The 12,570-nt window shown below is 49.6% G+C and overlaps 1 protein-coding gene across 5 annotated transcripts in view; it reads right to left on the bottom strand.

Annotated features, from left to right (window-relative positions):
* Positions 1-12,570, bottom strand: part of PTPRF (protein tyrosine phosphatase receptor type F) — a 293,390-nt gene that overhangs the window by 215,637 nt on the left and 65,183 nt on the right. For all 5 annotated transcript variants that reach the window (XM_066597932.1, XM_066597931.1, XM_066597933.1 and 2 more), the window contains exon 2: positions 10,796-10,952. In XM_066597932.1, the coding sequence (XP_066454029.1) occupies positions 10,796-10,877 (82 nt within the window). In that variant the 5' untranslated portion in view covers positions 10,878-10,952. The remainder of the gene's footprint in view (positions 1-10,795; positions 10,953-12,570) is intronic.

Here is a 12,570-nt window from a genome sequence, read left to right as displayed (position 1 = left end):
GTTGCAAATCTGACAAAAGCGGTAGGAAGCGCATCCTGACGGCCCCAGTGAGGGTGGCCCGCGGCCTCGTGCATGGGTGATATTAGTGAGGGTGGCCCGCGGCCTCGTGCATGGGTGATATTAGTGAGGGTGGCCCGCGGCCTCATACATGGGGGGGGGGGGGCACCAGTGAGGGTGGCCCACGGCCTTATGAATGGGTGGCACCAGTGACAGCACTTCATAGGCGCGGCACACAATCACCCACAGATCTTCAGCAGGTTAGACAATTAATGTAATTACAGTCTCTGGTTTTCTGCAGATTCCTCTACAGTCCGCGCCTCTTGTAAACCCGTGGGCAGCAGCGGTGCCACGTCTGCCATATACAGGTGCAGTAATCTGTATTCATCACACAGCGTGTGCAAACAGCTTCCTGCCACAACAGGAGCCGCCAGATCTCCTCCGTTCACCCGCAGGTCAGGAGGTTCAGGCGCTGCAATGACGAATGACCAGGAGAGTCCTGCGCCAGCTGGGCCGTGCAGGCTATATGTGACCCGCCTCACTGGGGCGCTGCGCTTTCAGGGCACATTCCATCTGAGGATATTACTGGTTAACCAGATGGTTGGGGGTCCCAGAGAACGGGAGCAGCACAGGAAAAGTCATGGAGGAAAGACGGAGTCAGACTATGGAGGATATTAGGGTGGCCTTACATCAGGCGACTGTCGGGGGCATGGGTGCCCGATACCCATCCAAATACTACTTATTCTCATGCTTTCACGCAGGGTGAGTGGGCGACTGGCGCGGGCTCGAGGCAACGATAGCGAGGGGGGGGGGGGAGAGCGATCAGTTATCAGTTACGGGTGGGAAGACGAGGGCAACGATAAGAGGTTTTGCAATATCTGCAGTAAGAAGATGGCGGACTTGGTAGTTTTTGAGGTGCAGGTGGTGAGAGAGCAAGAGATTTAATATGGGGAGAGGAGGAAAAGTCAGAATCAAATATGACCCCAAACCAGCGGCTGGCGAGGGAACATCAGTGGTAGGTAGGTTAGTAGACGCTGGAAACACAAGACGTTCCGCTTTGGAAGATTCCAGATTCTATGGCAGCGACTAGTAGAGCGCAGCGGCCGACAATCTCTGCTAGCCCCATAGAGGCTGATGCAGCGGCAGCACGTCTGACCACCGTTCCAATCATTTGGGGGGACCCATTCTTGTGGGGGTACCAGCAGCGAGACCTGCACAGATCCCCTATCCTGTGGTCAACCGCGTTCATTTACTGCAGTTGGCCACAACGTGTATGGGGGCGCTCTCACACACACAGATATCTAACTATGGGCCACTCACATGGGATGGTAATCTGTCCGGATGGCATGTCAACACGCTCCGTGTAACGGGAAAGACGCTGGTCATCAGTATGTCCAGACAAACGCTGCTCCCCTACAGGGTCATTACCGCCCCTCTTACATCCAGATAAGGAGATCCGAGAATTAGACGACCAACGTCATCGCCTGTAAGATCGGTCCAATGACTCAGAAGACTGTGCGTGCCGACCCAACCTCAGGACCCAGCTATGTCTATTGACCTACCGTGACCTGCAGCCCCGCGCCGCCATACTGTGACCTGCAGCCCCGCGCCGCCATACTGTGACCTGCAGCCCCGCGCCGCCATACTGTGACCTGCAGCCCCGCGCCGCCATACTGTGACCTGCAGCACCATACTGCTATACTGTGAACAGCAACACTGCGCCTTTATACTGTGACCTGCAGCACTGTACCGCTATACTGTGACCTGCAGCACTGTACCGCTATACTGTGACCTGCAGCACTGTACCGCTATACTGTGACCATGGCTTACAATGGATGTAGGCTACTTCTCCTACGCTCCCGCTGTCCGATGCCGCGCTTTCATATACTTTAGGTCCAGTGCCCTTTGTATCCCTTCCCATCCGCATCCTTTTAATGAGGCTTCTGGCGTGTCTGGTACCAGACGAGCGCGGCGCACGCTTCCTGCGAGGGCAGACGACCGTTAAGTAACTTTCACTCATTAATGACAAGAAATAAAGTATAGTCTCCACGGCGAGACGTTCCCGTCAGGTATTGATCGTATTGAAGTGTGAATCACATAACGACCTTTGGCGCTGCAAGCGAATGCTCTGTCACCATCAGACAGGCACAGCGTAAATGAGAGGCGGCAACTAACGAAGTCTCTGATGCGGAGGTCAGGCCGCCATGTCAGACGGGCTCCTCTATCCTGGATGGGAGATTCGCCACTGAACGCTCTACCTTTTATTCGGACTGGCTGGCTCGTGCCGCGGTGGTAAATCCCTGGAAACCCCTTTAGGCCATATTTACGTGGGTGGTTATATCTGACGTCGGTCCGTGAAGCCTGAACTAATAGTGTAACCAGAAAGCTGCGTTTGTCTGCAATGCCTATACGTTGTGTGAGGGGAAAAAACCGCTCACGCCAATTATCCCATTGAGAACTGCGGGTTCTTTTCCCGTCCGATTTCTGCGCACCCGGAAATCGCCGGTGTAAACACTGCAGAAGGTTGGCACGGACCCGGCGGCACAAGCTCACCGGCACGTTCTCCGGAGTTCTTCTACACCCCAAGTCTATCAGTCTCTGGATAAATGGATGAAACAATAGCGGTGCGGAGGAGTCGAGCAACAAGAAATGTCACATTGTAACCGCTTCATCCTTCTCACTAAGTGTTTTTCTTGCAGTTCTGGTTCATTGTACTTGACTCGGAGATTTCAGACACGAGGAGCTTATTTTATGCACACTTCCACTTCAAAGTTCAGAACTTTTAGGCAAAGTGCTATTGTATGTAAAGATGTCGGGAGAGAAAAAAGTTTGACAAAAATGAGTCAGAGACGCCGCTTATCTCCATTGTCAGAGATGATTCCTTCCTTTAACCACATGATTTTCTCTGGAGCCAAATTGCATAGTCTACAAATTGTAGCACTTTCCCGTGATTGCACAGCTGCCGGACGAGGCTTTTCTGGCTAATCGGACTGGAGGCAACGCGAGAGATTCAGTTCCCCAATGTCTTCTACTGAGGGGATAACGAAAAGTGAAGTGTGACTTTCTGGGATCACAATGTACTCAAGAACAAGAAAGGAATACTTACAAGTGTCTGATGTTTCCACGTGCTAAAGAGGAAGAGAGTTTATTTACTGACCCAAGATTTCTGGGAATGCAGCCTATCCAATCACTAGAGAGGAGTGATGACATCACTGAGAATGCAGCCTATCCATCACTAGAGAGCAGCGGTGACATCACTGAGAATGCAGCCTATCCATTCACTATAAAGCAGCAGTGACATCACTGAGAATGCAGCCTATCCAATCACTAGAGAGGAGCGGTGACATCACTGAGAATGCAGCCTATCCAACCACTAGAGAGGAGTGATGACCTCACTGAGAATGCAGCCTATCCAGTCACTAGAGAGCAGCGGTGACATCACTGAGAATGCAGCCTATCCATCACTAGAGAGCAGCGGTGACATCACTGAGAATGCAGCCTATCCATCACTAGAGAGCAGCGGTGACATCACTGAGAATGCAGCCTATCAATCACTAGAGAGCAGCGGTGACATCACTGAGAATGCATTTGTGATTCGACCAAATCCTTTTTTACAATCAGGGTGACAATGTAGGGATCAGCGTGTCATTACATGCAGCATGAGGATACTCCGATGACCAGCACTCATCAGTTCTTTATTGCTATAGTCTTGGTTCCTCCCTAGCAGAGTCGGGCACTGAAGAGCCACTTGTCTCCGCCCCCAGCGCCACTATTCCGATTACAATTCACGCAGACCGTATAAGACGGCGCCGCGCCTTTTACTGCGTTCGCCCGGTATCCCTCGTCGAGACAAATATTACACAAGCTGGATAAATAAAGTTTTGTTGGCACCTGAGTCAGATCCAGCAGTAGGAGCAATATGTGCATCCCAATAATCGGCTCAAGCCCGGAGATAATCCTGCGGCGCGGAGGGATCGCCGCCCTGCACGAGAATAAACAGCCCTAATCGTACATCTGCGGGAGTGATCAGGACTAAACGTCAGCGGCATCCACCCTGTGTCAACAGCTAGAGCCAGACGCTAATAACGCTGGTGCACCGCGGCCAGCAGGGGGCTGTACTCCACAGGCAGGAGTCAGGATCAGCATCTTAACCCCTTAAGGAGGCCGCCCGGGTTTGCTTCATTTTTAAAAGTCCAAGCATTGACAACGCCGGAGGGCTGGTTGGGGTTTCTTGCGGGATGAGTTGTATTTTTCAGCGGTCCATGTAATGTGCCATATACTGTACTGGAACACGTATGACAGTATCTGACTGTGACACATACAAAAAACAAAGCTACAAACGCTGGTCCCATGTAGTAATCAGCTGATGGGGACAGTAGGGGTGCGGGGCTCCAGTGAGCTTACACACTACAGATAATGCGGGGATACAGAAGGTAGAGGGGCTGGAGATGTGCACGGTATAGACAACAGACAGACTCAAGCAGTGTGATGGCTGGGGATGGTTGATGATGACTAGCAGGGATTGCAGTCGGTAGGTCAGGGAGCATGTTATCAGGGGGGTACAGAGGGGTTTGGTTTAGGGGATGTGGTATGCCTCCCTGAAGAGGTGCGTTTTTAGAGCAAACCTGTAGTTTTGTGTGTGTCAGCTATTGCCTGGATAGTTTTGGGTAGCGCATTCCAGATGACCGGTGCTGCTCTGGGGAATTCTTAGAGGTGGGAATGGGAGGTTCGAAATAAAGGGGCACTTTGTCTGATTTTGTTAGTGGGCCGGCAACCTGGCAGTGACCGGCACAGGGCAGAGGCGTCCGAGTAGTGGCTGGACAGATAAGCCTGGCTTGGAGAGGGTAGAGTCTGGTGCCGGGGGGGGGGGGGGGGGGGGGGAAGGGAAGAGGCCGATCAGCAGCGAGTTGTAATAGTCGAGCCGGGAGTGGATGAGGGCGACAGTGAGCGTTTTTAGTGCGTCCGCGGTGAGAAAGGGGCGGGTTCTTGCGATGTTTTTGAGGTGCGGCTGACATGTTCGGGCCAGAGATTGGATGTAGGGCCTTTATTGTTTTTCAAAGATATATATATTATTTTCTGCCGCCATCTTCTGACAGCGATAACTTTGTTTTCCCATCGACATAGTTGTGCGGGGCTCATTCTTTGCGGGACGTCCTGTAGTTTCTATTGGCGCCAGTTTGGAGTAGATCTGACTTTTTGATCGCTTTTTATTACGATTCTTCTTGGTGACAATGCTGGTGATTTATTTTCCTGACATTCACCGTGGAGAATAAATAATACATTCAGTTGACCGATCGGACTTTTGCGGATGCAGCGATACCAAATATATTCTTGGGGTTTTTATTATGTAGATTATTTTACTATAAAAATGGCAAAATGAATCAGGGTGTTAATTATTAAAATAAAGGTAAAAAAGTTTAATAAAACTTTTTTAAACTAATGGTTACTTTTTTTAAGCCCCCAGAGGGGACAAGAACCTGCGCTGGTTTGTTTGCTCCTGCATTATGATGTAATTCTGTCTGTGATTATAATGAGACATCTGTGAAGTGTCCTCTACAGAAGGATCAGATGATCATTAGCCCTAGTGGTCAGTGTGAGAACTGCAGGAGGGGTTTAAAAAATATAGTTTGCAATATTGAAAATAAATTAAGATAATTGGTGATTTTCTGCTGTCAGTCCCGTTCGTAGTCTTGGGGTAGACTAGTTGTAGTGACTCTGGAGGCGACTGCAATCTATTTCTCCCTGTTTTCAGTCATTTATAGTCCTCCCGCAGGTGCTGCTGTTATTGGCGGTCCGATGCTGTAAGCTACTATATGGACTGGCCCTTTAAGTAAAAGCGTTGCGAGCGCCACGACTGTTGTGCATTTCATCCGGAGGTGGAATTACTATTTAATAAGAGCTTATAAAAGACGTCTCTCGCATTTGGAAATCACTTGAATCGCGCGCGGTGCATTTAATTAAATAGAACGCTTCTTAGCATCTCTATTAAAGCGAATCTTCCTCCCGCTGATGAACGCAGGAGGGCCGTCAGTGAAAGAAGCTGCCGAAAACCCACAAGTGTTTCCCGGTTGGAGACGTATGGGAGCGGGGCGATAGATGCGCCAGGGATGAGTAAGCATCACTCCGTCCTGCCATCGGCCCCCCGGCCCTCCGACGAGCAACGGGAAGCTTCCAGCCCAGAGCCAAACACTCAATCCAATTTAGAAGAAATAGCGCCGTGTTCCTCGTCTCCGCCGCCGTCTTCAGGTCCCGAGAAGAGACGCATTCGCAGGTAATTTTCTGGGGGGGGGGAATGTATTCTGCAGCAGAAATGACATTTTCGGAGCCCTTGCAGGCGGTTCCTCAAGGCGAGCGAGGTGCGACTGACCCGGGGAGTAAAACAATTAGAGGGGATCCGCTGAGGTCACCATGACGCATAAACGGACGGCTCACCCTGGAAACATGACAGAAGCTTCATTATGAAGCTTTTTTTTACTTGTCCGCATCCAGAGAAGGATCGCCAAGCTGTTTTTAGCGGCGCGCTCAGTCACGTCTCCATCTAAGTCAGCACTATAACGCGCCAATCTTTTCCAGCCTCTCTGAATGTAAATGGACATTTTATAGGCAGAGGACATATTACAGGGATAAGAGCGGCGGCGCCGTCCTCGTAAAATCAGATTACTGTTTATATGATGAGATCATGTGAAAATCAGGCCAGCAGCAGCCGAGCGGCGGCCCGTTCACACGCTGCGGGATCCTTTCATCAGGCAGGTTGCAGGGTGGAGTCGGATGACAGCGCCGTTTTCCCATGCTGGTGGCGACACGCCATGACAGGTCCGCAGGCTTCTCCTTGGGATCTATAAGGACTCTTACAGCCACTATTTGTCATCGTAAGGGGCTTCCAGTTATCGGACATTTCCTTCATGATTCAGATGTTCTAAAACACTGTACTTCCCTGTCCTCAACCCCCCGAACCAGCGCTGCAGCCCCGCCATCCTGCCGGTGTATGTTGTGGAGACCAATGCCACCAGATGCCACCTGACCACCTCAGAGTCCTGAACTCCTGGCATCATGGCGCCCAGGATGTCAGCTCTGATGCCAGGAGTTCAGAACAATGACGCTGCAGCGGGCAGGTGACAAGAAATGCTAGGAGAAGAGCGGGGTATTTAAGCACAGCTGGACCCATAGAGGAAATGACGTGTGGTAACGGAAAATCCCTTATATGTTCATTGGACGCTCCAACCAAAACAGAGGTCCGTGATATCACTGAGAATGCAGCCTATCCATCACTAGAGAGCAGCAGCGACATCAGTGAATGCAGTTTATCCAATCACTAGAGAGCAGCGGTGACATCACTGAGAATGCAGCCTATCCATCACTAGAGAGCAGCGGTGACATCACTGAGAATGCAGCCTATCCATCACTAGAGAGCAGCAGCGACATCAGTGAATGCAGCCTATCGAATCACTGGAGAGCAGCAGTGACATCAGTGAATGCAGTTTATCCAATCACTAGAGAGCAGCGATGACATCACTGAGAATGCAGCCTATCCAATCACTAGAGAGCAGCGGTGACATCACTGAGAATGCAGCCTATCCAATCACTAGAGAGCAGCGATGACATCACTGAGAATGCAGCCTATCCAATCACTAGAGAGCAGCGATGACATCACTGAGAATGCAGCCTATCCATCACTAGAGAGCAGCAGCGACATCACTGAGAGTGCAGCCTATCCATCACTAGAGAGCAGCGGTGACCTCACTGAGAATGCAGCCTATCCATCACTAGAGAGCAGCGGTGACATCACTGAGAATGCAGCCTATCCATCACTAGAGAGCAGCGGTGACATCACTGAGAATGCAGCCTATCCATCACTAGAGAGCAGCAGCGACATCACTAAGAATGCAACCTATCCATCACTAGAGAACAGCGGTGACATCACTGAGAATGCAGCCTATCCATCACTAGAGAGCAGCGGTGACATCACTGAGAATGCAACCTATCCATCACTAGAGAGCAGCGGTGACATTACTGAGAGTGCATTTGTGATTCGACCAAATCCTTTTTTACAATCAGGGTGACAATGTAGGGATCAGCGTGTCATTACATGCAGCATGAGGATACTCCGATGAAGTGGCACAGAGCTGGACCAGCACTCATCAGTTCCTTATTGCTATAGTCTTGGTTCCTCTCCAGCAGAGCCCGGCACTGAAGAGCCACTTGTCTCCGCCCCCAGCGCCACTATTCCGATGGATTTACACCATCCAAGCGGGTGCGCTAAACTGTTTTAATTCATGTGAAACACAAAACAATACAAAGGACGGATGTCGGTGAAGCCTAATAATGATGCCAAATAATTATATTATAGGGAGTATTACAAGCGGCGAGCTATTCCCATCCACAGAACAAAGGCCGCGCTCAATGTGAAGAACAGCACGGAGACGGCTTTAGCAAAACAATTCAATAATACACTTACAGATAAGCGGCCATTGTTCTGCGCAGCACTAACAGCAGCGAGGCCCGGGGACAAGTGGAGGAAAGCTAGCACAGAAATGCGCCAATGTACAGGATCGTAGCGCCCACAATGCCCAACGCCAGACTTGTGATGCTCATTACCCAGCGGGTGCAAGTACGTATATCCTTGAGGTGCAGCACGGACAGCGCCAACATACACCGTACTGCTAATGATGGCCGCTGACACCGGATGCCAAGAAACAGGTCCCCCAGCAGCCTAACATCCTGTTCCTCTTCACACTATGTTCATTGCCAGTCTCAGGTTAGATGCCACCTTGTGCAGAATTTTTTTGCCCAACCCCCTTGTCATAAGAAGTATGAGGCATAAATCTTGCACTGATATTCAATCTGCCTGTATTCCTCTTGTACAGAATGGAGCACATTAGCGCATACCCACACCAGAGCAGCTCAATGAGTAAATACTGTACCAGAACCAAGCTCATAACATGCATACAACATTAGAACCCAGTTCAGCATATAAAAATACAGCCCCAGGCCAAGCTCATAATACAAGTACAGCACAAACCAACTTCAGTACATTGATACAAAACCAGAGCCAAACTCATAAATAAAGCCCCAGAACCAAGCTAGTAACATAAAAACAGCCCCAGAACCAAGCTAGTAACATAAATACAGCCCCAGGCCAAGCTCGTAATACAGGTACAGCACAAACCAACTTCAATACATTGATACAAAACCAGAGCCAAACTCCTAAATACAGCCCCAGAACCAAGCTAGTAACATAAATACAGCCCCAGAACCAGGCTAGTAACATAAATACAGCCCCAGAACCAGGCTAGTAACATAAATACAGCCCCAGAACCAAGCTAGTAACATAAATACAGCCTCAGAACCAGGCTAGTAACATAAATACAGCCCCAGAACCAAGCTAGTAACATAAATACAGCCCCAGAACTAAGCTAGTAACATAAATACAGCCCCAGAACCAAGCTAGTAACATAAATACAGCCCCAGAACCAAGCTAGTAACATAAATACAGCCCCAGAACCAAGCTAGTAACATAAATACAGCCCTTGAACCAGGCTAGTAACATAAATACAGCCCCAGAACCAGGCTAGTAACATAAATACAGCCCCAGAACCAGGCTAGTAACATAAATACAGCCCCAGAACCAGGCTAGTAACATAAATACAGCCCCAGAACCAGGCTAGTAACATAAATACAGCCCCAGAACCAGGCTAGTAACATAAATACAGCCCCAGAACCAGGCTAGTAACATAAATACAGCCCCAGAACCAAGCTAGTAACATAAATACAGCCCCAGAACCAGGCTAGTAACATAAATACAGCCCCAGAACCAGGCTAGTAACATAAATACAGCCCCAGAACCAGGCTAGTAACATAAATACAGCCCCAGAACCAGGCTAGTAACATAAATAAAGCCCCAGAACCAGGCTAGTAACATAAATACAGCCCCAGAACCAGGCTAGTAACATAAATACAGCCCCAGAACCAAGCTAGTAACATAAATACAGCCCCAGAACCAAGCTAGTAACATAAATACAGCCCCAGAACCAGGCTAGTAACATAAATACAGCCCCAGAACCAGGCTAGTAACATAAATACAGCCCCAGAACCAGGCTAGTAACATAAATACAGCCCCAGAACCAGGCTAGTAACATAAATACAGCCCCAGAAGTCTTGTAAACAGTTGGCACGTGGATCATTTGCTTCTCCAGCCGGCCCATTTTAAACGATCCAGACACTGAATTTGTATCCAGGCTGAATCATGGTTCAGAATAGTGATGAGCGAACTCTTGAAAAGTTTGGTGCAGCCGGTTTGCTGAATTTTGGTAATAAGTTCGGTTCAGCCCAGATTAGTTGAAAGAAAACCGGAACCAATACCCTTAAGACTTGTGCAGAACACTGTCTAAGAGTCGGAATAACACTCTTAGGTCACCTGGGAGTGAATACAAGTACTGTGAGCTGCGATTAAGGCAAAGGTAATGAAAAGGATGATAACAAGGAGGAAAAAAATGACAATGAGACAAAAAGGAAGATAATGAGGATGAAGAGAAGTTGACAAATGAGATGAGGAAGATAAAGGAGCTAGAGGGAAGGAAGGAAGAAAAGAAGCAAGAAGGAAGAAGCTATCTGCAAGGTGTTATGGGCTACCGTGAGGTCATGTGATCCTTGCCCCTTCTTCTAATGAGCTGGGTTGAGATGAACCACCCAAGGTTCAGGTTCGCTCTGTACCGGACTTTGTGTTTGACTGTTCTGGCTCGCTCAGCACTAGTTCAGAACCATGTATGAGCAAAACAAAGAGAACCCAAGAAGAACTTACTGTCTGCTTCAGTGATGGTGATGGCAGAGAAGAAGAGCAGTGCCAGGGCGATGAGCTGGGTCTGGGGGGAGTAAGGCACCATATTTAAAAGCGGTCTCCTCTCCAGGCCTGGCGTAAGGTGGTCAATACATCCGGCGTGGTAGTCCTAGACACACTCCTGCATAGAACAGAACAGAAAGGTCACAAAGTGCTGCAACGAGAGAACATGGAGAAGTAATGACATTATCGAACAGGTTTCTCCTTGTGGAGAGCAGCGCAGGGGTGTTGGGAGACTTAAAGATCATGCAATTCTCTCTGGGAAAAAGCTATGCAAATGAGCACTGGAATCCCGTCTCCACAGCGCCACCTATTGGACGGTGGCCGCTTACTCATTTGCATAGCTGATATTTCTACTTTTAAGACCGCTGTTAAAGTGACGCTGGAGAAGTTTGGAACTCTGCCAATCAGCAGTTTGGGTGAAGTGAGCGGTGCTGCCATATATAGAGCGGGCACAGGCGCATCGCACGAGAGGCAACCTGTTTATTTCACAGTCAACTGGCGTCAAAATTGTCGAAAATAACAGTGTTCATTGTGAATGTAAAACCAGCAGAATAAACCCAAAACATTGTATTATCCTGCAACACACCAATTATCATCCTCCTCCTCCCCCGTGAAGCCTCTCCACCTGCAGACCGCCGGCCCGTCAATCATCCGCCCGTCACATTGGGCGCCAGCATCCGGCCTTTGTCTACTGCTCACGGTTACATGACGGACTCCATTAAAACCATCAGCAGGAGCCGCCTGGAGCAGAACGCCCGATCCTCCATTGCAGATGCTCCAAGGGCCCCAAGCAAGAGCTACACCCGGGTCCACAACAAGCTGTCCATAATGCAATGAACGTGCATGGTCCAATCACAACGTGCAATTAGCCGCTGATCTCTTAGGAGGCCGATGGCCCTGGGCTGTCAGCCATAGAGCTCCGCCACGACGTAACACTTTCCGTATCGGTGCCCGGCGTTCAGAGGGGCTTCGGCTCCTGTAGGCACTCTGGTTTCCACATTCTGCTATATATTCAATGAGGAATTGTAACCTAAAAGACAAGATCCAAGGCCACGGCGCGCCACCCCGGCCCCCACAGACTACGGAGGAACAGATGTCGCACTGTCATCTCCACGCCATGACTTCCTGGGGAGCGACAGAAGGAAAACATTATTAATGAAGGAGGCTCCTTCTATTATTCATGTACAAAGACTGATCACTTTCATATGAACTCGTTCCCTGCAACAAAACTAAGCAGTTCTGGCTGCGGAACAGACCACCGGGGGCGGCCAGAAAGTTACGAGGCCACAGGAAATGGAAACACTTTGTATTATACATAAAGGACATTTAAAGGCTTAGTTGGTAACATGGCGCAAGCATGGCGCTGCCGACAATGTCAATAGCCGCTGGCAAGAAATATGGCGGTTTGGAATTTTATTATTTTGCTGGTGGGACCCGATGTCCATGGCTCCGGCGCCATATCTTATGTACTGCAGAGCTTCACCATCATAGCTCCTGCCAGCGTGCTCACCAGTGCAGTAAGCAGGATATGTCATTGCATGTCCTCCCCTCAGGACAGTACATCGGTAGTTGATCAACAATGGTCTGCCACTCGGGCCCCCCAGTGATCAGCTGATTGCCCCTCAGCGGGGTCAGATGCCCGCATCAGTGGTTGGGAAGGAAGTGTCTTAGCCAGCTTCACTCCCATTGAAGTCTATGAGAGCGATGCCTCCTATTACACATGCTGCTCCACATTG

This window comes from Eleutherodactylus coqui, chromosome 3, assembly GCF_035609145.1.
Source record: "Eleutherodactylus coqui strain aEleCoq1 chromosome 3, aEleCoq1.hap1, whole genome shotgun sequence".
NCBI lineage: Eukaryota > Metazoa > Chordata > Amphibia > Anura > Eleutherodactylidae > Eleutherodactylus > Eleutherodactylus coqui.
The sequence above is the reverse complement of the archived record's forward strand: the minus strand, read 5'-3'. Positions and strand labels throughout refer to the sequence as shown.